This window comes from Pseudochaenichthys georgianus, chromosome 10 (genome assembly GCF_902827115.2).
Source record: "Pseudochaenichthys georgianus chromosome 10, fPseGeo1.2, whole genome shotgun sequence".
Lineage (NCBI taxonomy): Eukaryota > Metazoa > Chordata > Actinopteri > Perciformes > Channichthyidae > Pseudochaenichthys > Pseudochaenichthys georgianus.
This window is the reverse complement of record NC_047512.1, coordinates 15,797,493-15,825,491: the sequence shown is the minus strand read 5'-3', so window position 1 is coordinate 15,825,491 and position 27,999 is coordinate 15,797,493. Positions and strand designations below refer to the sequence as shown.

The window sequence follows — 27,999 nt, the reverse complement described above, 5'->3', positions numbered from 1 at the left end:
TTTTTTTTTAACTTCTAGCAGAAGTGCGGATGTGAGTTGCATATTGATACGGAGCAGGCCGCCACTTTATTTCTTTTATAGCAATGCGTGCCTAGGCAATGATCATTTCGTGGAGCTATGAATCCAGAGGAGCAGACCGTAACGTGGTTGATATCTCTCGGAGTGCTCAGCTCGCCTAAAAAGAACATAGCGGACCCGGAGGAGTTTTTGAAAACCTCGCTGAAGGATGGGGTCGTCCTGTGCAAGCTCACGGAGAGACTTATACCTGGCTTTACTCCCAAGGTGAGTTGTTGATCTAAGTTTACTAAGTCAACAAACGACAAATGATCGACGGCTGCTGGTGAAAGAAAGGGAGGGGTTTGATGAAAATGATACCGACATAAAACTTCTTCCTGCAGCAGGCCTTTCATTTCTGTAGCTCTCACTTCTTGAGCCGTGAAGTTTTAGTAGCCGCCTGTGTGTTCAGTATGATGCATAGTGAATCAAAAATACAGCCGCATTTGTTTAGTTTTAAGATATGATATTACAATATGTGGTTTCCTGTGAAGCAAGCAAAAATGTTCCGCATTCTTGACATGAGTAAGTCGGTGTGAACACCCACCAAAACAGGACACATTATTCGGTAGGAAGAGTGCGTGAAACATTGGACACAGAGCCATACTGGAGACAGTGAGCTGTGGGTCATACAGGACTCGGTTTTAAACAACTTTTTCGACGTGATAAACCAACCATAATTACACGCTTAGTTGTTGAGATGACAAAGTTGATAATGACAAATAACAGTTGCAAAGACAGTTCGTCACTTCCTCCTGAAGGCTCTTCCCTGTACGACCTCCCCCTTTGAAAAAAGGCATCAATACAGCTGAAGCAGAGAATAAAACCGGAAGTAGTAACTTCTCTCTTTTCACATTTACTACCTCGCCTTTTGTTTGTTGCTGTTGACCTTGTTTGGTTGTCAGACAATCCCCTATAAAAGAACATTGTGATTTATACTTAATAAAAAGTCCAGATTGTTCCCCTCATTAAATGTTTTAACGTTGCAATGCGGTCTTTAAACATCACTTTATTTTGAAAATTTGACAAGTGAGCGGATGTTTTCCCTAAATTTGTCTACTTTGACATTTCTATGGTGTAATGGTTTTGTATGCATGAAAGAGACCCAGAAAGAATCCACAGTTATTTTATTAACTGTATTTTAACCGGATTTACTTAACTGTAGCCTATGCGCTTTTATGTGTACCTAAATGAAATATCACGTCGGTGTCAGGCTTGTGTCAGATGTGTGTCTGCCTTACTAAGCCGTAGTTTGTGTTTATATATTTATTTCGTCTGTGTGCTCAGTATTGCCAGGATCCGAGAACTGAAGCCGACTGCATTACCAACATCAAGGAGTTTTTAAGAGGATGCTCGTCTTTGAAAGTGGAGGTAAGTGTTCGTCAACTGTATAAAAAGTGCAATGTTACTTATGACATGGGCTGACCCCTCTTTCATGATCTCTTTACTTAGCCTGAGCCCACTGCAGTTTATAGACAAGACTTAAACACACTCTTGCTTGTGTTGTGATCTGCTTAAACACTGCTGGCATATATTTTTCTCTCACATCCATGCTGTCAGTCACTCCCACTGACCAGACAGGAAGGGACATGTCCTGTTGTTTTGAAATGGCCACAACTTAGTTCTCAACACTGTTTACTTCCTTTTAAATTCCCTTTCTCTTTCATACTGCAGGGACATTGATATGTATTGCTTCAAATACTGGGCAATACACGGCATGACTGTGTTGCTAAAGAGATGTTCTAATATTAGAAAGGGGCAAATCATTCACAGATGTTGGGAGTTTTCCCTGTCTCTGTACCAGCCTGTTTGTGAACGCCACACTAGACAGTAATGTGTCCTCTAGCTTTATAAATATTCCTTTCTGGTCTTGAGTCACCTCAGTTGGTTTCTTTAAACAGCTAATTGACTCAGCAAGCTGGCTCTCTGCAGAGTCAAGTGGTTTGGCACTCCTGCCCAGCTGGCTTGTTATGTCCGGGAGGGTACCTTTGCTTTTATCCACCAACCCAGCCTTAGCCCATAATTAGACCTTTTGCGGGCCGCCAGTAGCTCATGGGCTGTCGTTTTTGGAGAGCCTCTGTCCAGTGGATCGGTCAGGGGATGTCTGTAGCGCAACGGCGAGCCATACCCTTCATTTTGGTCAGTGATGTGATCATGCTTGTATGTCACAATCAGCTGTCTTAGGAAGTCATCCTTGCATCACCCCCCCGTTATGTTTTGTTTAGTTGTTTGTTGTTACGTGTTTTGTTGTTTTTTCTGTTATCTGCAGCAATGTCTGCTTATTTTATAACTGAAAAAATATATATATAAAAAAATAAATAAGAAAAGTGATGTGATCATGCTTAGAGAACCTGTTTTTGCCATAGCATATGGTGCCTGTTTGTCCTGTGACTGCACAAAGGGAGCAGTCATTCTGCTTTCACTTCTGCACTGAGATGCAGAAAGAGGAAGCGCCAATTACCGCTCAAATATTTTTAGCTCTGTTATTAACTGCATGAAATTATTTATTTGTTCTGGTTTTATACACTTACTGTAGTAATTTAATTTAACATGACATGAATCATAGAAACTACTGGCGCTGACAATGGTCAAGATGTCAATACTGGCAACAGTTATTACTGATCAATACTGTGATGTAAGACCTATCTACTCCATTTTGTTTTATTATTGTGTATGGGGTTTTCCATTTTTTTTCTACTTTCAAATAACAAGTACAAAATCATTTTGTACGACACTGTGTTTAACCCCCTTTTTAACACGATGAAAAGTGAGAAAAGTAAATCTTAGCAGTGATGTTGACCCTCAGGCCGATCCCACCTTACAGAGATCTAACAGTCACACTTTACCTCTAGGTGAGGTTGTACGCAACTCATGACCAAACCTGGACTGCTCAAACTCTACTGTATATTTAAGATGTTTTATTTAAAATGGGAAACCTTATCTGCTGGAGGAAAGAAGATAGCTGTTTGAGATCGAGTGGTCAAGCAGTGTTCATGTGGCGAGCATCAGTGTGTGCGCGCAAGTGCATAGCGAATTGCAAATGAGACCGGCACTGTCTGTTTTATTACAAACCACTAAGTCACAAAATATGGGTCATGCTCAACATGTCGGATTTTTATCTCTGTCTTGTTATAAGCTTATTCAAATCCCTGTGTTTCATTGTGGGTGTGTGCATGTGTGTATTGTTTGTTTTGCTGGATCCTCTCTGAGTCTGTGTAAATGTAAGCCTTACTGCTCAGATTTGTGTAGAACTTCAAATTTTAACTTGCTCTTCTTCATCTTCTCTGTTCCTTTCTTTCCAGGGGTTTGAACCAGAGTGCTTATACACTGGTGAGAATTTTGGCAAGGTGCTGACCACTTTGATGGCAGTCAACTTTGCCACACAAGGTAAGAGCTTTGCCGTCTGTCTGTACCTGAGTAAAAAAACATTTGAATTCTATAAAAGGTGGCACATTAGGCTAAATACTGCAGATAATGCTTCTTTGGTGTTCATCCGTGAAGCTTTACGTGAGTCCGTACTAGATGCAAATATTCGAATGAAATGCTTGAGTGGTTAAAAACTGAACAAGTATCGACATGTTAGCAGCAGTTGCCAGATGATTCTTTATGATCCTCTCCACATTTGTGCTATGATGGTGGTCATTTTCACAGACGTTGTCCATGCAGCCCTTGTTAATCATGTTGAGTGTGTTTCCCATGGGCAGCTGGCATGGCAGTGTGTGTTTGGATCATGCTGAGTGCCATATTTACTCATGTACATCCAAAGCTTAATACACCATGAATTTGATCGTCTTTTGCTCATTTGATGTTGATTAAACTGAAAATACATAGTGACTTAATATCACTTTTAGACACACACATACACGTCCTTCTCAAGTGCATCTCTTCAATAAGGACACAGCTGAAAGTGTTTCGCAGTGCAGCAGCCCCACAGCAATTTGTGGCTAATTACTTTGCTCGAGATGCCTCGTTTGAGGGCATTGGAGAGGTAACACCAGTCTGCCTGTAGTTTCCAGCTCACAGCTGCCACAAAATCAGCAGCCTTACAATTATTAAGTCAGCAATTTTGGATAAATGTGCCCCCTCTGGATGCTCTCTGACAAATGCACAATGCTCCAATCTGTTCGTGTTATTCCCGTGTAAATGGCAGTGAAGATTGAGATTACAACTAATGATTATTTTCATTTATCAATTCATTATTCTATAAAAGTCAGAATTTTTTTAATTGATCTTCGCAATTTCCAAGACCCCAATTTGATTGTAATTGAAATTGCTTGTTTTATTTGACTAAAAGTAAAAAAAAAAAAAAAGGTATTCAATCTAAATCTAAATTGGTGTTCAGCACAAATGCACCCCATCTTCACCTTATCCTCACTTTAGTAGCAGCAACTATTTGGCATGTTTGCTTGAGAAATGACTAAAATGATTAATTATCTTAATAGTATTTGGTCTTGTAATTAATCGGCTAAGTGTTTCAACACTACATGATATTACTCTCCTTTGGTGATGTGGTACATGTGCTATGACTAAATGTGAGGCATGCCACAGTGTGAAATGTAGACCACAAGCATCTGTCCGTAGTACTCTCTTTTTGATATTCAAATCGTGATATAGGCTGGCTATGCCCAGCAGCTGCTCTCTCATCTCTCAAAGTGAACTCGATTTAAAGTGGATTAGTCACGAGTTAGTTGATATGATCTAACAGAAGAGGCCTCCATCTTTTAACTTGTGATTCTCTTCCAAGTCTGACTTAGCTCCTGACTCAGTGTTTCGAGTAAATGTTTGTTTTTAGGGGGATGTGATCTTCAACATAGCCTGCACACAAAAATAACTTTGGTAACCTTAGAGCTGACAGAAGGGCTTGTTAGTCTTCTCTGTGTGTGTTGGGAGGGGCATGTGGATCCATGAGCCCCACCTGCAGTTCATGTGGACTCTCCCGCTGCCTTTAGTGTCCTTCTCATCAGTTCGGCCTCCCTGACATCTCAGCATATGGAAAGCAGTAGGGAATCTCCAGCCTTTACCTTACATACCATACTGGTTACAGATGATCTCCTGATGAAACAAGTAGCGCATTTCACTGTAAATGAAAGTGCAAGGAAGCATTTGTCAGTTTTATAGGATCCGAGTTGAACACCTCATTGGATCTGAATTAGAGGTGGCTAAGACTAATGGTGCACTCTTTTTATTGTATGTATTCTTCTTGGATATACAGTGAACCTGGCATGCATCCAGTTTGCATTTAAAAGGCCGTCCTCAGTGAGGGTGTTTCTGTTTGTTAGTGTAAGAGGTTGCAGGGTTGTCATGTGTCATTTTTCAAGTGAGTACCAGCTACAGAATTGATCCCTCTGTCAGCTCACCTCAAGGACTGCACTTACACTGCAGGACAGCTGGCAGCTCCTGGCACTAAATCACGGTTCCTCTGCTGCAGCGGCACAGTGATGACACTGTCGAGGGAATGAGTGTCGGTGTCATAAATGTGTTGTTTTTTTCACCGACAGTGTTGGTGGGAAATGTAGCTAAATATGTGTCAAGTAGCTATAGAAAGTACGAGTGATTACTGAAACATATTTATATTTTAGTCTAAAGACTGCATGTTGCATTCCTTCTTTCAGCTGCTTTATCTAATGTGGTTGCAGTGTGCCAACTTTGGTTAAATCAGATGATTCTATCAGGCATTGTTAATGTGTAGCGTGTGTTTTTTGTGCTGGGGCTGTGCAGAGCAATGGACCATACTTGCATGAATTATCATCAAGTTGCCAGCCCCTTCAAGTATGTGTACCTGCATCAACTGTGATAATGTTCTTTACCAGATAAGAACAAACCATGTGTACACATCTAAATAAAATAGGCTCTGTATTTCCTCTGTGTCCGTAGACTGTGCTGCTGAGAGATGTTCGCAGTCCGGTGCCCACTCTCCTAGTCAGTCGACATCTTCACACACACTCTCCTCTGCCAAAACCAAAGGCTCTCTGCGTAGACAATCCAAATCAGTGGTATGCTTCTTCTTTATACACTACATATCGACTTTCCGTTTTTCTATGTCTCTACTAATTTCACTAAATGATGTTGAATGTATCAGTTAATTTATTTATTGTTAACCTCAAATGACTACACATTGCATTTCCCTGCCCCATGACAAGCTACAATATATAAAGAGAAGCCCACATTATTTCTTAAAAAGCCTAATGTATAAGCTTAATGTGCAGTTTAAAGATATGGTGAATGTTTTTATTTATTTTACAATTCTTTATTTAGTTATATGTGCATCTTATACAATGTTCATGAACTTTATACAATAACAGAAGGGATGTTTCGTAACAGAGTTATAATTGACATAGTGAGGGACAATCCTGCAGGTGTAATAGCAGTCAAACAAACATAAATTACAATATTTTGGTAATTAGACCAAGCACCCTTTTTGTTTTGGTGATAGAACTGGTTATCAGCTCATCAGTAGTTCATTCTATGAAATGTGGCCGTGTCTGGCGAATAAAGGAAACCCAATCCTACCACAGCTCAGTAGGTGAATGTTGTTTTATAAAGCACGCTGTGTAGATAGAGCTAATACTGATGATACATTTGTTTGTGTTGTTGACCGTCTCTCTATCAGGAGATGTCTGAGAACGGTGGAGGTGGGCAGCTGATGGTGAAGGCTCGCTTCAACTTCAAGCAGAACAATGAGGATGAGCTGTCCTTCAATAAAGGCGACTTGATCCATGTGATGCGGCAGGAGGAGGGGGGGTGGTGGGAGGGCTCCCTCAACACCAAGACTGGCTGGTTTCCCAGCAACTACGTCCGGGAGATCAAACCCTGCGGTGAGTCTGGCCACACAAACAAGATCATGAATTCCTGAGTATAATAGGGACTGTAAGTTTCATAAAGTTTCATTCTAAATGTTGCCACACTTTCATGTTAATTTAAATGATACACTTTATTTCGGAAGGGAAATTACAACATTAGAGGCTGATGATGCAGTAACATTATGCTGTTTAAAAAAAAGGCTATGATAAACAACAGTTATGTTATAAAATAGCAACTTGTTTAGCCTCGTTGTAACGTTATTTGTTCCAACACTTTTTGAGAATTAAAACTAAATAAAACTATTTGCATAAGAGAATTGAGATACAATGACAATCATCATCTGAAACTATTTTCTTTCTTGAATTGGTTGTTTAAAATCTCCAACAGATTTTCTGACAAGGTCATTATTTTCTGAATATTCTGTTAACATTTTTATTTTTCAAATATTCTGATATTTTGGTTGAAAAAGCTTTTAACAATTGTCCTATCCCTATCCATGTCCCCTACAGAGAAGCCTGTGTCTCCTAAAGGAACTCAGCTGACCAAGAACTACTACAGTGTGGTGAGTCAAAAAGGATGCAGGGCATGGCTAATGTTTGATTCTTTTTGTCATACCACTTTAGAAATCAGAAATTAGTAAATGTAGAAATGTTTCTCATCTTAGCTGTCTATTTGGGTTTATCAAAATGTAGCGTTTTCTTGCTACTGCTTCTGTCCTGATGAAAAAGAAGAAAACAATGATCTAACAGTAAATGAGTTAAGTTAAGGAGTGTATCAGCTCATGCAACATAGGATCAGTGTGTCTGCTTGTCATCCAATGTCTCTTCACTATGATCCGTTTTTCGGAAGTAATCTTGTTCTTAGCTTCTAAAAATACAACAAGTAGCTTCTCCGTTTTGAAACCGCACTCGATCAGCAAAACTTCACTTCGTTTTTTCACAGTTTGAGTGGACTAAACATAACCACAGTGATCAAATGTTCATCATCATCATCATCATCGAGATTATCGAGCAGTTTAACCTGAGATTTTAACTTGAAGGAAAAACTGTTTCCCTGGAATCTGTTTAGTGTTTACGCAATATATTCAGATTTCTGTGCTGTTTTTCAGGTTGTACAAGACATCTTGGAACATGAGCGGGAATTTGTCAAAGAACTACAAACAGTGCTGAGCTGTTATCTACGACCCCTGCAAGCCAGCGACAAGTAAGAACATGACAATTTGTGAAATAAGTGTTTAGATATGAGTCAATATTCTTGAATTGACTGAAATTGTAATCAAAGATGATGATTGCTGTACTTTCATGTTTATTGCATGTTGTAGGACAGTCTCCTCTTATGCTAAATATGTGTATATCCAGGCTGAGCAGTGCAGACAGCGCCACCCTGTGTGGAAACCTGGAGGAGATACTCACCTTCCAGCAGGGACTGTGTGCGGCTTTGGAGGACTGTACCAAGTAAGTCATGCTTTACACGGACCTCCATGAAATATGTGGTAGTTTGCTCAGTAAATTCAACATCTAATTGAACTTATATCAGAGGAGATCAATATTTGTACACCCCGTTGTGCTTGTATTGTAAGCCATAATGAAATGCCTTTCAGAAGACTTTTCTAGTTTTCATTTATGTTTTATAGTCATGTTCTCCACTGCAAGCATACTATACATTACTGCCAAGTGTTCCGCATACTTCATTATATTTTCGCAATCACATCCTTCCTCCCTGACATCTCTATTTTAGTCACTTCTTCATGGTACAAATATAAACTTGCAAAAACATGTTTTAAATAGCTAATCCATCCTTGTCCCTTTGCCTCATACATTATTCTTAATGTTTATTCCGCATTCATTCATTTGGTGCATTCAAGGTTCTTTATTTAGTCATACGAACATGGCTACAGAGTAGTTATGCTGATGAAAATCTTGTGTCACAGGCTTCTCCAACAGAGCAACACAAAACACAGATAAACAGAAAAATATAGTGCAAGTAAATAGTAATACAAAAAGAAAATTAGTTTTTAAAAAAAGTGAAATTGTGCAATAAGAGTCTATATGCAAGTTATTGAAATATGATAAATAGATAAATAATTTAAAAATATTTTTTAAGTAGCAGCCAGATGAATATTAAGGATGTTGTTTCAACTGTTCAGGTGTTTAGCAGATATTACACTGGTGTGGAAACTCTGACCAGCTACTTCAAACTAAGACAAATGTTTTCACTAGCTTTGAACGCCATTGGAAATGTCTGCCTTGGGGAAATGCATTCATACGTAGAAGGTATGGTATGCTTTGGAAAATGGCCGCTAGGAATGTGAAAAATCTACAATTGTTAGAATATAGTGAACTACATTATTTTAGGTTGAGCCTTGGAATGTCTTCAATGTGTCTGAAATACAGTAGAGATGTTATGATTCTGTGGTGTTCTGTTGATTGGAAGTGAAATCAGGTGAGTGTTTAAGACCTGTATTCTGCCAGGTTTCAAAACTGCAAGCCCAGTCTTGTATTTGAACTGTCAGTAAAAACATCTGGATCAAGCCCTAAACAATGGCAGCTTTTGAGATATTTTCACTGCATGTTTTCCTCTTATCTCTTACCATATCTTTATTTTCCCCCAACTGTTTCTCTTTTCATTTGTAACCCCCCTCTCACCTTGTTTCTGTGTTACTTTGCAGAGTCTCTGAAGGCCAGCAGCGAGTGGCGGGCTGCTATTTAAACCTGATGTCTCAGATCAAGACTCTGTATCTGGCTTATTGTTCCAGCCATCCTTCAGCTGTTTGCATCCTCACTGATCACAGGTCAGTCCTGCACACAACACAGCACAACACTGCCAAAATAAGTCTGATACCGACTGAGTCATATCGAGAATTTGGATGAACAGTGCAGAAGTAAAGTGTTACAGTCAGATGAAAACTGTGGTAAATGGGACGTGTCAAGAAAAAGTCACGTTTCAAATGTATGTGCACATGCATGTGGGTATCCAAAATGTACGTACAACAACACACGGGGAAATGACACAACCGGGTCAGTTTTTGTGGTTTGCCTTTTTTAGAAAACTTTTAACAAGCCCCTCATATTTGGCTGCCCTCCCTACTTCCCATGTAGGCATATTAGAAATGACCGCTCCCCGTCTGAGTATCTCCACCTGAATTTTGAGAAATATTGTGACCATTATTTCACGAGACAAATAAAGCAGACTGCGGCCTGAAGAGACATGTGCTAAAACAGATCGTGGATAAATGTATATTTTCAGATTATCCAAAATAATGTTTTACCTTTTTAAAGCCCTTAATGTGCTATTCGGGACCCAAATAAGAGTATGAACCCAAAACGTAGCATAATATAGATGCTTTAAATCATTAAGCATAACTTTAAGATTTTTTTAAGGTTTTGATATAAACCAGCAGGGGTCACAAGATGAATGAAAGGAGTCATGACATTATTTTCTGGGTAGGAAATTAAAGAAAAATGAACTGTTTAACACAAATGTAGTAGTTTTATTCCTATGTGTCCAAAAAAGTATTCATATAAGGGATAATAATGAAGAAGGGATAGTACATGTTTCACTGAACCTTTCTTAAGGCATATACCCTGTAATGTGCAATGAGGTGAAAGGCAAACGTGTGGAAACCATCAGTATGACCAACCAAATGCCCAAGACTTGCTTACCTTATCCTTTTTCACCCTACTTTTGAGGCAAATCTACATGGGTCTTGGTAGTCGTGTCCTTTTGTGAACTACTACATGTTGTTATCTGTCGATGAGCTGCAGTTTAGCAATACACCGCATGGTGTCAGGCTTCCCTTCTGTAAACGTCTAAGAGGCTAAACTGAGTCTGATCGTTACAGTGAGATCTTCATATGCATTTTTCCCATTAAGTAGGACCTATTGGTGTGGAAATCTATTGCATTGATCAGTCACTGTGAAATGGCAGAATAAAGAATTTAAATGATTGAATCTTGGCTTATGTAGAAGTGGTGTTTCCTATTATACGCTGTGAACGGCACACTAAGTTGAATACCACACAGGAAGCAGACCGTTGACAGGATACATCGAAATGTGGTGTTGTTGACAGGCAACCGAGGCACTTTTTCACAGTAAGCAGATTTTCGTCTCACTTGCAAAAGCCTCTTTTGTGACCTTTACATTTACTCAAAGTTACCTGTTAGTGTTGCAACTGGGTATCGTGTCAGTCTTAGACTATAGCAACTCATGAATGGTGTTACTTTCAAGTCATGTTTTCAGTTTGGCTGTGAAGATGCAAAGGAGAAAAACAAAAACTATGACCACATTTGTTCTGCCTTTAACACTATTCCAGTCGGTTGTGATCCATTCTAACACGCACCCCAGACTGTGTGTTTTTCATCATTGCGTTACAAATAAATGGAAACCTTTAGTGGTTACATAAGTGTTGCCCACTTTCCTGTCCTCATTAGAAAGTGTGATGTTCTCAGAGAACGTTTTATAATGCAGGTATTGTATAGTTTAAGTGCGTCCCGATGCGTTTATTTATTTTTGGCCCTGTATGTAAATGCATCTTCGTTGGGGAGGCACACACGATGGACTGTGCACACACATTTTCCATTTGTGCACATTAAACTCAAGCTCTATCTTTCTTTCCACTTAACCTACACAGTCTGCATAATCTATAAGAAATTATTCTCTTGCAGTAATAGCAATATTTTATTAGATGGTAAAACCTTTATGTATCATACATTTTATATTAATATAAAGCCTATATGTAACGTTATGGAATTAGCACCAAAGAAAATCTCAATCTTTATTTTTATTTATTTATTATATATATATTATTAAAATGTTGTTTTATATTTGATTGTATGGTCTTTCAAGTTCTCATCATCAGAAAGTGGCATCTTTGTAATGTTTTCTAACCTGTTTAGTCAGTTATTCTAAATCTTACAATCTAAAAACCTTAACTGTGCATTACAAGTGTTTTCTTTGTGTGTTCTACAGCGAGGAACTAGACAAGTTCATGGAGAGCCAGGGAGCCAGCGCTCCGGGGATCCTGGCTCTGACCACCAGCCTCAGTAAGCCCTTCATGAGGCTCGACAAATACCCCACGCTGCTGCAGGAGCTGGAGAGACATGTGGAGGTACAGGAGAAAATAAACATAGTATATATACAGTATATGTCTGACGATGTACCTTATCTCTTTTGATCTCTGAATTTGAAATGGTATATTACAGAATATTCAGGCTGCCATGTTTGCTGATGTTTTGTTGATATCCTCCACAGGAAGCTCACCCAGACTATGCTGACATTGTGAAGGCAACAGCAACATGCAGGAGCTTAGTGGTAAGTGTTATTGAATCTCCATTTTTTTTTTTTTACAAAAGCAGGCTTAAAGTTAAACAACCTATGATTGTTACATCATCCGCCATGAAGGCTACTGGGTATAGCTACTGCACAAAACGTGCTCTTTGGTAACTGGCAATAGCTACAAATAGCTACCATGAACAACAAAAGCACGACCCTCTTCAGTTTTGGTCGTGCAATGTTTGACTCACTTACTTTGTTGGATGCATTTTGTCTTAATTTTCCTGGGAGATTGAACTCGGGGCCATTTGTTGCAAATTAAAACAAAATTAGGAGAAACAAACTAAACAAAGATGATATCATTATTTTTATAATTAAAAGCTTTTCAAAGGTATGCTATTATTTGATGTTCTTAACTGACTAAAACACTTAAATTAAATCAGTCTTGTGTTGGTTATTGTGAAGTTGTTATGACTTCACCTCTGTCAGATGGGCTACACACCAATGACATGGTAACGTTACAAAGCACTTCAAAATAAATCAAGCACAGGTTGGCAGAGAGGCAAACAATGATGGAAGCTTGTGCTGCATGTTGAGTGATGTTCCGACAGTGGGTGCAAACTGAAATGCCATTTTAGAAGGGATGGATTAGAAGTGAGTTCCCGTACTTCAGTGAAGATCACTCTGAGACACAGTTTCCTCTGTAAAGCTCTGAGTTCCTAGTAAGAATAGATGAGGTGACTCACACATGTCTGTTCAGCAGAGCTGCACAGCAATGCGGGAAAAAAAATCATCACACAACAGTGAATGTTGTAATTTGCAAGTCTCATTTTTTTCTGTGTGGTTGGGTAGGCAGGCGTTTCAGGAAAGCTAGTTACAACCTCTGTAGTGCACAGAACATCATTCTTGTGTGCTGTGGAAAATGAAAGCAGTTGCATTGTCATTTTTCCTGTTTGAACAGGGAGCGCCCCTGCCTAGCACCTGAAGATGTTCTACGTTATGTTGCAGGTTACTCCATATACTTCTGGTAAACGGGTACATTTTCTAAAGCAGGAAAAAAAACCTGCTGCACATTATTCAGTGTTTCTAAAAATCAGGAAACCACCTTTTCTTTATGTGAGTTTATGTAACATCATTTGGATTTAAATCCAGAAATCAGGAAAAGATTTGAATAGCAGCTTTGCCTTGATTTGACATATCTGGTTTTCAAATCTATCCAAAGTGACCCTTTATGTCTCATGGTAAATTATGAATTATGTAACACCATGTTTGTTGATGTGTAATATATATTTGTACTTTGTCTGCCTGTGTGTCTGTGTGTTTAGACACAATGCCAGGAATTGCGAAAGCGTAGGAACCTGGAGCTCCAGATCTTGTCAGAGCCGGTGCGGGGCTGGGAGGGAGACAGCATGAAGAGCCTCGGTCACGTGGCCTACATGTCCCAGGTCCACGTCAAAAATGGGTCCAGTGAGGTAAGATACTTCGGCTTTGATGCAGCCCGAGGACTGAAAGAAGTTGGGATCAATTGTATGGTGAAAGCTTCAGATTGGTTCCATTCAGTGAAGGAAGATAAAAGCACAAAATGTGAAATGCTCTAGATTTGTTTGACCCATGCCAAGTCTCACGATTACTAGTAACCAGAAGTGTGTCAATCATTTAACTTAAGCTATGTGCGTTATAGGGTTCCCAATGTTAAAGAAACGTGTAGGCGAAAATCAATTGTCCATTTTTTGGAAATATCACGCTGGTGTCAAAACAGAAACCTATGTAGGCCATAAGCATTCTGAAAAGCATCTCTTCTTTCTTGTGTGGTTTCTGAGCAGGGGTTTACTTTGAAATGGTGGTTGGAAGAAAAGCCTTATATAGACGTCTGAGTGCCCTATCTTTTAATCGCTGCCAACCACTTTCCAACCACCATATTATATTAAGCCTTCTCGGGAGCTCATCTAATTTTCTATCTGTATTAAAAACAATTACACAAACTTGAACTGCTCACTTAATTTATGCTTTACAGATTAGCAAAGTGGTTCAAATTCAGCTAGAGTATTCTGAGAAAATGTAGGATGTGAATGAATTGTCATATAATCTCTATTGATAATCTATTAAACATCCACAGACAATGCAACACTTTTAATTGTCGTTTCATAATCTATAAACTGTTGCAATGTTACAAAAAACTAGCAGGATCAGCTAAAGCCACCTTCCTTTAACTGTTTAAATGTATTTGTTCCTACATTACAACTACATTGTTTTCTCCCTTTCTTGCAGGAAAAAGAGGAGCGCTATCTAATGCTTTTCCCTAACATGCTAGTCATGCTTTCCGCCAGTCCCCGGATGAGTGGCTTTATTTATCAGGTGAGGACTGTCCCCTAAATCAATCATTCATTACCTCTTTTGTTATCTTTATACATTTGTATTTATTGGGCACACCGTTTTAGTACTTTCAGGAGTCTCTTATCCACAATATCTTTGCCTTATTTCACCTTTCCTTTTGTTTGTCCCCTTCAGGGAAGACTGCCGCTGACCGGCACCACAGTCACAAGACAAGCAGAGGATGCAGACAACGCCCACTATGCCTTGGACATCACAGGTTTGCATCCGAGTTATCGAACATAATGATGACTAATCTTCTTTAGTTTAGTCGAAGATTTAGCATACAGAATCCTAGATAAAGCCTCATTGAACAGCCGCAGGATTGTGTATTCAAAACTCTTAAAGTATGTTAAAATGTCACTCCATCCCAGGGAACTAATTAATATGAGATTACTCGAAACATATCCTCCCCTTTTCCCTGTGAAATATACATGCTGGTGTCCAAGCAGTCAATACAAATATATCAGAATCGCCCTACTGTTGCAGTTGGTCGTTGCAACACACGTGAATATGGATAACACATTTGATTCAGATAATCAAATGTGCCATGCCATATCTATTCCTTTATGGCATCTTTGTTAAGAGGTTTGACATACATTTTGTGTGTGTGTGTGTGTGTGTGTGTGTGTGTGTGTGTGTGTGTGTGTGTGTGTGTGTGTGTGTGTGTGTGTGTGTGTGTGTGTGTGTGTGTGTGTGTGTGTGTGTGTGTGTGTGTGTGTGTGTGTGTGTGTGTGTGTGTGTGTGTGTGTGTGTGTGTGTGTGTGTGTGTTGCAGGAAGTGTGATCGATCGTGTCACAGTGTTCTGCAGTAGTTCCCAGGAGTTACAAGAATGGCTCGATCAGCTTCAGCCCTTCACCAAAGGGAGCAGCCCTGCAGGCACAATCTTGAAGGTTAGCATGCACACAAACACATACAGTAAACACTCAACGCATTACCAAGGGTGAATCCTGCAACAAACCCAGGTGTGAACATTAGACTCATCTCTTATTGCACGTACATTTCCCACACTCATGCTTTTATTGTCCCATGCAGACTGTCGAAGGCAAGCCACTGAGCATGGTCGGCCCGCCCACTCACCTGTCCCACCTGGGCAGCCTCAGCGCCGTCAGCCGTGGCCCCCTGGAGCCCCCAAAGATCAGCAAGCCCTGGTCCCTCAGCTGTCTGCGCCCCGCACCCCCCCTCAAACCCTCTGCTGCTCTGGGGTACAAAGAGGTAGGAGGTTTAGCGCTGCACAAACAAACCCACACACACTTATTATGCATCTCCTATAAGCAGTCATACATTGTTAGTCAGGAACCACAAGACATCTACCTCATCTACCACCTCTCTGTTTCCCCTTGTGTTTATTCAGATCTCCACTGACACACACAAATATGCAAGCATGCAAACAAATACACAAGTGATGTTGACCTACATACCTTTAAAGTTTTAATTAGAGACACATTTATAGTATGTTTAATTATTAGACATACTATAAATTGACACATATTCAACAATGAAATACATTCATACTCCGACTTTACAGAATATATATTTGTGTAAATATTCTCTGAAACGCTGGATTACCTGGAGACATAATTTGTTAGATGCCTGTCATTTACTTTTGTACCAAAGTAGCTTTCAGTGTGTAGAGTTATTCACATTGAATCACTTGTAATTTGAGTGCTTTTCATCAAAGTGATCAAATATGTATTAGTATTCCTTAGTAACGTTTAAACGTGTACTAAAACTTAGACTACCTATGCTCTAAAAACATGTGACTGTGGCGTGATGACAACAGGAAAACCCATTTATAGATCAATTCTTTGCACGTCATTTATGCTAATTAAAAAACATGGTCACTGTTAAGCAGCAGCAACAGCTATTGTTGTTACAATAATTTATGCATATAGTGGAACAAATTAAAAACCACTTTGGGGGTGTCTAAGTCACAACAAGAGAGGAGTATGTCCTGAGGACGGCCCTTTCACAGCAGCGTCCCTGAATGGAACAGATCCATGAACGATGACATTAATAAGACTTGTGTTTACCCTGTGATGAAATGGCTGCCGAGAAAATGAGCTGTTCTGGTGAATTCAGCAACTCTGTCGGGCATTGAGTCTACCGGCATTTGAGCTGGTATGGTTGTCACTTGGTGGTTGATGTGGGAGGTAGAAGCTTTACAGTGATCGTCAGTACTTTTAAAGTTTCAGTTAGCATGGACAGTCTAGTCATTGGTTGAATATATGTCTACACTAAACATGCATTACGTTTGATAAGCTGTAATTGAACAAATATTGCCACAAAACATTTACTTCTAAACTGAATATCGTATGAGAAAAACCAAGCATGCGTGGAGCAAATGGCTCTTATTTTCTTGCATGCATCAAAACTTTCTTTCCCCATATGTCCCTTTTTTCTACAGGAAGTAATCACCCTATTTTGCTTATACAAAAGAATAGGTGAATGGCAGATGGGGTGTACAAATGATCACTATTAACTCTCTATCACACCCTTCTCTCGTTGTATTTTTCATGCACATTTCCCCTTTTTCTCTTTCTCCATCCTGCCTTCTGTAGAGGATGTCTTATATCATGAAGGTAAGGTTAGAACTCACTCTGTTTCTATCTGTGTGTGTGGATAAGGATGTGGTTTGGGTGGGGGGGGGTGAATGGGGTTGCCTGTGTGTGTTGAGCTGGCATGCCTTTGCTCTGTTTGCTTCACTCTTCTCTCATTGCCATCCGTTGGATTCCTGTTTTCTGTGGCCCTGCGTGTCTGCTCTTTTTTTTCTGTCTCTGTATCGAGTCAAGGTGTCTCTGACCATGAATTGTATCAGTTTAAAAAAGTCAACCTTCCTCAGGTGACCTGTACGTTTTATGGCTACAAAAAAGTCCCAGTGGTGCATTTCATCCCACTACTCTCTTTCCCTGCATCTCCTCTATCTCTCAAACATCACTATGACATATCAAGATATTAAAGTGTTATAGAGGATTAATTACATGTTTTTGGAGAATCTTGTAGGAGCTACAACGTTTTCCAGGTACAATGATCTACGTTCATTATTGGCAAAGCATTTTTTTAAACATAACTCCAAATGAATGATTCTCTGTGTCTTCTGGATATGTAGGCAGCAGATGTTCAACATGCTGCACAATCAGCTTTAATAAGCAATAACATGACAAGCCCTTGTGTCGGTCAGCTTATTTTGAAGGTCATCCGCTGCCAAGTGGCTGTAAACCCTAAATTGCGGGTTTACAGTGACATGGCTATTACAGAGCTGTGCACCGGGCGTTATGTACTCCATTAAGGTCACCAAGCGCTGCTAATCTCGGCACGGAAATGAATTACACAGCAACCTATTTAACCTCCCACTGTTGAACACGATGAGTGCACATACACGTCAGTAAAATGCCCGAGCGCCTGTGTTCATGTGAAGCTCTGAGTCCCTAAACAGGTTTTGAGAAACATGATTATGACATCTCAATTACTAAGCTTGAATTTGGTGAGCAGCCTGTGGAGTTCCAGGATGCCCTATCAATGACCAAAGCAGGCAATTGCTTAATATCTAGTTTGTCTTGACTAAATCGCTCCATTCCGGTGAAAGACATGGGGATACATGACGTAATGAATGGTGTTAATCTAAGATAAGAACATGCTATTCATATGCTACAAATAACAACACATCTGCGTTGCTAAGGGGTCATGCTGATGTGGCGTTGCTCAGACTTAATTTAGGGATTTATTTAATCACACCTCCGCTTTTAGTGTGCTCATGGGAGGCAACAGGCATTGCACCAGTCTTCAAACACTCAAATGAACCCAGCAACAGCAGCAAAAAAAAAACATTATTGTTGTTTGTAGCAAATAATGTAAACAAATCTCAGCTTTCGTGGCTTTGTGAACACGGTATCCCAAAGGTAAAGCATTTGTGACAGTAATCGGTGTTGGGTACATTTTTTACAATTATTAAACAAAGACATTTGTATAAAATGTTCCTTTATGCTTCATTAGGACGATTGATTTTAGCATAGATAGATTACTTGTCCCAGACCAAATGCTTGCTGCCTTGTTTGTTGATGGAATTTAGTTTTTCTAATGTTCTGTGTTCATAAGGGATGCGCGTCCCTGTAAGCTTGCATTCTGTTTTGGTTTGGAGCCTTGGCTTTACAGGTGTGTGCAGCAGTGTGTGTACAGCTGTGTGTGTGTGTGTGTGTGTGTGTGTGTGTGTGTGTGTGTGTGTGTGTGTGTGTGTGTGTGTGTGTGTGTGTGTGTGTGTGTGTGTGTGTGTGTGTGTGTGTGTGTGTGTGTGTGTGTGTGTGTGTGTGTGTGTGTGTGTGTGTGTGTGTGTGTGTGTGTGTGTGTGTGTGTGTGTGTGTGTGTGTGTGTGTGTGTGTGTGTGTGTGTGTGTGTGTGTGTGTGTGTGTGTGTGTGTGTGTGTTGTAGTGTAGAGAGATATGTACTGAATTTTTATTTCTCTCCTCCAGGACTCCAGTAAGAGTCCGCGGCCAATGAAAAAGTTCCTGCCTGGCAACAGGAAGAAAGAGCGGAAGCCGTCTGATGATGAGTTTCACACGAGGAAAAGTACGAGTTTTATCATTATTTAATATAATAGAGTGTGTGTGTGTGTGTGTGTGTGTGTGTGTGTGTGTGTGTGTGTGTGTGTGTGTGTGTGTGTGTGTGTGTGTGTGTGTGTGTGTGTGTGTGTGTGTGTGTGTGTGTGTGTGTGTGTGTGTGTGTGTGTGTGTGTGTGTGTGTGTGTGTGTGTGTGTGTGTGTGTGTGTGTGTGTGTGTGTGTGTGTGTGTGTGTGTGTGTGTGTGTGTGTGTGTGTGTGTGTGTGTGTTCATTGCATGTCTGTGTATATTTGTTCTCGATGTAGTGCCCATTCCCAGCCCTTAAATAAAAAATAGAAGAGACATGTGTGTGTCACCGCCTGCTGAATTAAAGTCTTACGTGTATATTTCTCCTATTTGATTTCATATGAAATTATTGTTATTTACAATATTAATTTGCATGTATATGATTGAATCTCCAGGCACAGTGGCGCTGGAGGAGGACGCTCAGATTCTGAGGGTGATCGAGGCGTACTGCACCGGAGCCAGCCTGCTTCAGACAACCACGGGTGCTCGCTTATGTAAGGAAATGGATTCCTTAATGCCTTCTTAGATTGCACATCTTGAACGGCTGATAGAGCCATAAATCAAGCTTTTTCCATTAATTTCTGTGTGTGTGCGTGTGTGTGTGTGTGTGTGCGTGTGTGTGCGTGCAGCGGTGCGGAAAGAGTGCGTCCCTCAGGTGCTCCTGCCAGAGGAAGAGAAGATCATTGTGGAGGAGATGAAGAGCAATGGGCAGACCGTTATTGAGGAAAAGTAAGCATATGATCGCCTCTAAAAATACATTTTCATTTGTTGGCCGAGACTTTTCATTATTTTTATTTGGATCCTGATTTTCTCTGTAATCAGAAAGATGATATTGATCCTATTTATGCTGTTGGGACATGAATCATCTTGGGGTTGAAAACCGCCAGTAAAACCTTGATATCCAAATAGAGTTTTTACCCGATCAAGGGAAAAATAGATATTGATATCGTCCAGCAGTGCTTACTTTTCTCTATTTGTTTCAGGAGCCTGGTCGATGCTGTGTACGCTTTAAAGGATGAGGTTCATGAACTGAAAAAGGTTTGTGTGCATTTAGTTTGACTAATGTTCTGAAGTTGTTGAGTGTACTAGAGCCGCAGCAATTTTAGTTTTAACACTGACATAAATTAAACAAATCTAATGACAAATTAATGGGATTTCATTCTTTCTTTGAGTTTATTAAGAAATTATTTATTTAGAATTGTTCCTTGTATTTTTCAACAGCATATACATAATAATATGGCAAAACATAACAGATAATACAAATAATTAAAAAAAATTAACAAAAGAAAAGCGTTTTAATGGAAATAAAAACACTATTTCTATGTTCGCACTAATTGATAAAAATGAGTTAAGTATACAGAAAAAATCCACAAATAAAACACTTATAGGGCATCATTGAATAGCATGCCAACATACATGCACTTTATTGTTTTGTCCATTTATTGAACATGTCAGAAACAAAACATACAGCAATAATATTGGCAAGACCAAGTGCTACCGAGGTGTCCCTGAGCAAGGCACCGTTCCCCACACTGCTCCCCGGGCGCCGTTCAAAATGGCAGCACACTGCTCCTAACACTAGTATGGGTCAAATGCAGAGAAACAATTTCCCCACGAGGGATTAATAAAAGTCCATCTTAATCTTATTAACATATATATTTTCTTTATTTGTTATAGTAATAATTATAACAAAGAGAAAAAAGAAAACGTTCAAGGTACAAAGAAAAAGAAAATTAATTCTCAAATAGTCTCTGTCATGTTCAACAGGGGCAAGAAGAAGCTTCAAAAAACGTTTCTGGTCCTTCCCCCTCTAGCGTACATTTTTCTTCAAAATAAAAGAAGTCATCAGCGTCATGTTGTAAACAAATGTTTTTTTTTTCATTTTTTTTTTTCAAGAAACAACTTACAATTTCAAGAAACATCGTATGAGTTTACAGGTCCTCCTCATAACCATTCAGATTTGGCTTCTAAATAATAGTTTTAGTTTTAGATAAACTTTTACAATATTACTGTTATTCCACAGATCACTTCACTTGTCATGATCTTAAATCAGCCAACAATGCCTGCCTTCTGAAGTTTCCCAGCTGTCTGAAGTGTACACTTTGCAAGCTATAGCCATTACATGCTTCCATTGCCCGTGTGTTTCACAGGAGAATAAGTGGATGAAGCAGTTTCTGGAGGAGGAGCAGAAATCTCGCAAGGAGCTGGAGAGAGTGGTTCGAAAACTGGCCAAGCAGAAGAACGATTGTGCTTGGGACGACGGCGCTCACTGAACGCATTCACACACTCATCCTCATCCCAGTGTGTGTGTGTGTGTACATTTATGTAAGCGTGCTTGTGGAGGGTCAGGTGTGCGCGTGTTTCTCTCTATGTCGCATCTGCCATTTCACAGCAGTGAGTTTAAACCCCCCCCCCCACCCACTCAAGACAATGCTTGGAGTTGTTTTTGCTTCAAGTCCTGCTGGAGCTTGATTTGACATTTAGAATGAAATCTGTCTTCCTGATCTAGCCGCAGTACATGAGACCACAGATATGCTTCTGCTTCTTCATAAAGCAGCTCAGCTAAACAAAGACTGGCAGGGCGGGGTGTTTCAAACATACTGCCTCTTGGCATCTGGCACTGTGAACTCTGCACCGACAAATGGAACCATTTTGGACAAGGACAAAAAGTACTTCTGCTGCTTCCTTTGCTTCAGTCTGAAAAAGAAAAGGAGTTCAGAGCCATCAAGCCCAATAGGAGTTCACTTGCATGCACAAGGACTGTTTTGATTCTCCTCATACCACAACTTATTTTGTCTTTGTCACAAGGACAAGCAGGAAAATTGATTGATTGATTTTTCAAAAGAATGTGCGATTGTTATTTTTGTACATTTACATTGACAATTTCCAGGCCTTTTTGGAGGTGTTCAAGCAATTCAAACAGGTTAGATCATTATGCTACATTCAGGGTTTTTCCAAATGCAGCCTTCAACTGTTCATTTAAAAACTGCATGTGGTTCTGCAGTTTAAATTCTGCATCAGAAATGTGATAATCATGATATTCAGATATATAGTCCAAAGCTATCAGGGATGCAGCTTCATATTATATAATAGAAAAGGCTTCACTATGCATCATTTATATACAAGAGTACACAAATATTGACAGATGCCACCCTTGCTCTCTTTATTAAAATATATTCAAGTATAATTTGAACATAATTACATAACCTTGCTTTATTTTAAAGAGTATTTATTTTTCACCCAAGCATTTAATTGTGGTGTTAGCCTTATAGATAAAGTGTTGCTGCCTTTACACCCGTTTGGAATTGTATTAAACTTAATTGATACGTAAATGCAGGAAAAATAACACTTATTTTGGCCAAGGGAAATGGTCATTTTTCATCACAAAAAAGGAAAAATGACTCGACTAACGACAAAAAATGACTAATAATGAGTCTGACTGTGGATTTCAGAGAGCAGCCGGTTTGTGGCCTGTTAACATAGAGATTTATTTGTGGGTGTAGAGCTCATCTGTTTAAGTGCCTCCCGAAGGGGTCCATAAACTAAAGTTTAGGACCAGACTGGGACTAAATGCATGATTTATATTGAAAGTGTCACAGGTGGTGTGTTGTAATATTTCAATAAGAATGTCTCAAGCTTAATGGGAATATATGGGGTCTGAAAAACATGCAGGGCTTTGCATGCTTTTTTGAGATACAGCGTCTTCACAAAGACCCACAGCGGTACATTTCCTGAGTTTGAGTGTGGGCTCTGTTATCTTCTCTCGCTGCAGTGGATGCTAAAGATGCAATAAGTGACTGCTTTACTGACCGACCTCTGGGTAAGTGCCAGCATGGTAGGCCAGATTTGGAGAAATTGCAATAACAATGAATGAATTAACCCAATTTATTAACCAAAAAGAGCCAGACTGTGTTGTTAAGCCACCACACAGGTAGGCGTTCATTATCTGCCTTTATTTAATCAAGTCTGTTGGTATTGATGATTGTTTTTTTGCTCATGTCCAGGTCCCAATTTTCATCACCAATGATCCAAAATGTAATAATATTGTAATACTGTACAATTCCTGTTGGGAAGTGCTGAGCTGGGAGGTCAGAGCAGTGTGTAGGGTACCAGGCAGCCCCTCTTACATCTGCAGCACAGTCAGTGTTTTGCTCAAGGGCACTTTCCTCAGCAAGGAAAAAAGGCTGATCTTGAATAGTTGTTCTCAATAGGAAGCCCAGTTGGCAGCCAGATTCTCTCCAGCGTTACGGAGACTCTGCTTCCTGTAGAGATGTTTGCCTGTCTTATATGTTCACTTTTATGATTAACATTGCTGTTCTGCACCCTAAATAGTTTTCGTCAAGTACCACATACTGTCTTTTTTCAATTCCCAAAAGCCTCAGCGAGCACTTACTGGTGGTAGGGGGTTGAACTTCGGTTTCATCTTGTTAATCTCCAGACCACTGTGTGTATTGTTTTTTAAAGGTTCTATGCAATCATTGTTGTTGCAAGTATTGTTATGTTTTTTTTTTCTAGACACTCTGTACTTTGTGTTTGGTATGGTCATTCTTTTATTAAAATTGTAATATAATACATGGAGTTTGACATTCATTTCGCCAAGTAGGAACAGTCAAACATTTCTTAACCTCACAGCATGAGCTGCATGTTCATTCATTCTGGAAAATCCACTGAGCCGGTTTTTCTCATGTAGCATTTTTCATTTCTGTGGTTCAGGAATTTGTAGGTTTTTCCAGATTTTGACAGAAAGAAACCCTTTACAGGATGGAAGGAGTGACTAGAAGAGACGACATCCTGTGAGAGCGTGCCGCCTCTGCAATGATACACACCTCCATAGAGATTCACACTTTCCATGCTGTTCCACTCCTTTGCACAGCTTTTGCTTTTGATGGGTAAAGGGGTACAACCATTTTTTACATTTCTCACCAAATCTCATATTAGTCATCAGGCTGGTTACAGTTACATGGAACTCATACATGTAGGCTTTTATGTATCCGGTTAATTAATGAATAAAGAAGTTCTCAAATGTACATATGCATTTTAACAGGACATTAACATGTTCGTGTTTTAGCCTATTTACTACTAGTTATGAATACCTGACATTATTGATACTTTCAAACCAGGTTGCATTTTCTCCTGCTTTTTGACCGAAAGGTCGAAAATCAATTGTATGCAGTTTAAAATCAAATAGCCCTCTTGAGTTGTGTAATCAATCATAATGAATGTAAAGTCCATATTCATTATTATCATTGTGAGGGAGTGTCTATATTCTGCATGTAAAGTGTATCACCACATGATAGAGAACATAAATGAAACCTGTGGGTTTAATGTGAATGGATTTCCAAACTCAAACAAGTTTCATAAGTTTGGTTATTGACTCGCATAGCACATGGAAATGAATGGGAACCAATGGCTGTCAGGAAAGAAAGATATATTCAAAAGTGGAAAGTCTGTAGCTTTCTTTGGAAAATGTTCAGCAGTACAGTTACATCTATATGATTTGTACTTATTGTGTGGTCCTTAGAATCATCAAATGTGGACACTGCATTTATTTCAATAGAGAAGATAATTGACTTGTTGCACTGAAAACAACAATGTATTGTTTCTTTACTTAAATGAATAAACATAAAAAATGACTGTCAGTCCTGAGTCTAATAACAGACCCTCGATTGGTAACCAACCTGAGTGCTCTTGTGTCTTGTGGCTTAGCAGCTTGAGAAAATGCATCTTTCCAATGTGGTTTCTCATTGCAAAACTATAGTGGTATACAGACTGCGCTAGCTTTAAAATGCAGTGTGTGTTGCACTGTTCAGAGTGTGGTGAAGAAGTTTGATTTCTGAGTATCCTGTGAAGGACCATTTTGTGAATTTCAGAAGAATGTGATAGTCTTTGATCTACTACTATGTGTTATCACCTGATCAGCTGTTGTAATTCAGATTTTTCAGGACTAAAACTGAGTTTAAAAAATATATAAAACGTCTACACCAGGAACCTGCAGGTCCGCTGCAACTCTGACTATTAAATCCAGGCTGAAGACTTTTCTTTTTGCCGCTGCTTTTAATTGAACTATTCATATCTTAAACTGCACTGTAACTTTTATTCATGTATTTTTTTCTTTTAATGTTTATTTTATTATCTTTATTATTTTGTTTTTAAATGTCATTTTCTTAATGTCTTTCATTTTTGTAAAGCACTTTGAATTGCCTTTGTTTTGAAAGGTGCTATATAAATAAACTTGCCTTGCCTTGCACATCTTTCCTTTACACCGATTTAAATATTTTGCATTTTCCTGAATGTTCCGGACCGGCTATTTTGGTCCAATGTGTGCAGACCAACATAACTTCTAACTCGTGAAAATAAAGCCGATGAAAAAGAGAAGACATCTTTAGGATTAAATATCAAAGTTTCATTTCACAGCCATACAACATCGTTTACAATAATAAATACAGAACAATCTTCCACATCGTTGCCATACAAAAAAAAAACACAACTAAATCTGATTTAATAAATTATATTTTAGGAAAGGTCTCTACGAAGATCAGAATCCATTGGTTTGATAATCGATCCAGTCTATTTAACAGTGTTCTCTGTAGATTTAAATCCAAGTACATCCACTTAGGTCCAGGGGTCCTACAGTCTGAAAATCCCAAAGGTTGTGGCCCCCTCCTCGTAGTTCACCAGTGAAAGGTCTGGTAACCAGACACTGAGCTGGTTCCCTTTCTCCAGTGTGAGCAGCTCTCCCTGTGTGGCCGTGCACAGCTGAGACACACTGCTGCTGTCCAGGTTGCAGTACGCCTGCATCACTATCTTCTCCTCTATCTTCTCACTCTCCCTCAGCTTCACCATGCTGACCAGCGGCAGCTTGGGGTCGCCCTTGGAGAAGGTCACCCTGGAGTAGACGTAGTAGTCGCCAGGCTGCTCGATGGTCAACCACATGTTGTGGTAGTAACGGACGCTCTTTAAAACTGAGTGGTCCATGTCCCACTGGAGATAACCCGCTGGAGAGACACAGGGAGAAGTTTAAGTAACATATATCTTAACCATCTAAAAAATATCTTCACTGCATTTCATATATCCAAAAAGTATGTTGTTTTTAATATTCCTTACGCACATTTATGAGCTGTTTGCTGCCGGACTACCATGCGGGCCAGGGCTCTGTTTGATGTTTCCTGCTTTCCTGATGAGCGATAGGCAACTGGAGAAGAGAACAAACATCTGATCAGAGTCACAGGTGACATTGCACATTTTTATGCAACCTACTAAACATTGTTAATATTACTTTCAGGAATAGATTAATTCAATTAACATACATTTTCCTTTATCTGATGGGAGCTGGGATGGATGCTGATGGGAGGGAAAAAAAGTAGTAGATCAGGAACAAGCAGTACAATATGATGAATTTCTAAAGATTCTTATTGCAAATGTTTAATATTCATAATTAAATGTTGTGATATTTTTTGTTTGCAAATCGCTAATTTTGTAACACGTGACTGCGCTGTGAATATCACACTTCACTTGTTTGTTCAAGAGCATTTCCTGTTGCACAGTTTCATTGACATGCTGGTTATATTTTTACACTGATGTGACAGATCTATTTCAATAGCATTCAATTAATCTGAAATAAGAATTTAAAGATCTAATTATTTTTGTAATAGAACAGAAAGAGTGTTTACACTAGTTTTAGATTTATTTTTAAATAACAATAGGACTTCAAACTTTTACCGTTATATAGTAAGTGCAAAGTAAAACATGTTAACTTGTAATGTATTGAAACATTGCTATATAATATCTGTAATAAAACATGTAGCACCAACTATTAGAACATTTAAAAAAAATGGTCCTTTTATTTTACCATTGTGTCATTTTGCTTCAGGTAGATGAATCCTCCGACTGAAAGGAATAAGTGCAGCATCACTACACCGGCCAGGAACCTGAGGAGAGACTTGCTGTGGCCTTGTGATGGAGCCGGGAAGAGGACCTGTTGGGACCGGCTGAGGCGTGGAGGCACCGGCGGTGCAGCAACACTGGTCTGGTAAGTGTTGATCATGGTGGAGAGAAGTGCTGAATCCTGAAGGAGCCCGGGCTCTGTGACATCCCATGCACTTCTGAACACTTGCACTCAAGCAACTGAGTTTGTTTCTCGCTACTTCCTGGAAGTTCTGAGGTACAGATCTGTGACTTCTGGTTCATCATGTGTGTGTGTGTGTGTGTGTGTGTGTGTGTGTGTGTGTGTGTGTGTGTGTGTGTGTGTGTGTGTGTGTGTGTGTGTGTGTGTGTGTGTGTGTGTGTGTGTGTGTGTGTGTGTGTGTGTGTGTGTGTGTGTGTGTGTGTGTGTGTGTTGTCTGACATACCTAATTTTACTTGCAGTTTCCCCTGTCTGTATGTCAGATATGTGTCCCTGAATAGCACGCTTTGTCATTCCATGTTAATGTGGCAAAACTTCTATTTTGGGCCAAAGTATGACAAATAGTTTTAGTATACAATGAATGACAAATAGTCTGATATAAATATTTATTAATTCATTTTCTCATAATTTAAGAACATATTTAATACAACAAAAACAATATACAGAAACACAGCAGAATATAGATATTAATTATAGAGTAATAATGAAAGAAGGAAATAAGACATTCTACTCATTTATCCTTATAACATTTCAACGTAAGCACTTGAGAAAAGCTGAATGTATGACAATATGTTGTGCATAATTCAGTCCCAAAAATGCCAAGAAGTTGTTTTTTTTCAAATATTTCACAATGTTGATATATTTATGGGAAGTATTATACTTATAAAGAAGTATGCAATGAACAATTTACAGATTTAATTGATTACAGTATAAATGAATGTAAACGTTTTTTAGATAAACAAAAGGTCATTAATCTTGCAT

General features: G+C 39.3%; 2 protein-coding genes across 3 annotated transcripts; one reads left to right on the top strand and one right to left on the bottom strand.

The window, feature by feature from the left end:
* On the top strand, positions 1-23,687 carry arhgef6 (Rac/Cdc42 guanine nucleotide exchange factor (GEF) 6). Of its 2 annotated transcripts, XM_034092328.2 has the most exons (22): positions 1-282; positions 1,342-1,425; positions 3,357-3,441; positions 5,929-6,047; positions 6,665-6,869; positions 7,365-7,417; positions 7,964-8,058; positions 8,214-8,309; positions 9,524-9,646; positions 11,823-11,961; positions 12,105-12,164; positions 13,451-13,597; positions 14,394-14,480; positions 14,634-14,715; positions 15,273-15,388; positions 15,531-15,710; positions 17,057-17,077; positions 18,962-19,058; positions 19,511-19,609; positions 19,745-19,844; positions 20,099-20,153; positions 21,266-23,687. In XM_034092328.2, the coding sequence occupies exons 1-22, from the start codon at positions 118-120 to the stop codon at positions 21,386-21,388; spliced, it is 2,331 nt and encodes a 776-aa protein (XP_033948219.1). In that variant the 5' UTR covers positions 1-117; the 3' UTR covers positions 21,389-23,687. The 2 variants fall into 2 exon arrangements, with proteins under 2 accessions (XP_033948219.1, XP_033948220.1); XM_034092329.2 differs by lacking the exon at positions 17,057-17,077.
* cd40lg (CD40 ligand) lies at positions 23,411-27,245 on the bottom strand. Its single transcript, XM_034093311.2, has 4 exons — positions 26,965-27,245; positions 26,423-26,456; positions 26,224-26,307; positions 23,411-26,110 (listed from the first exon to the last, which is right to left on the bottom strand). Exons 1-4 carry the CDS (start codon positions 27,157-27,159, stop codon positions 25,743-25,745), a joined length of 681 nt encoding a protein of 226 aa, XP_033949202.1. The 5' UTR covers positions 27,160-27,245; the 3' UTR covers positions 23,411-25,742.
* Between the last annotated feature and the right edge of the window lie 754 nt (positions 27,246-27,999).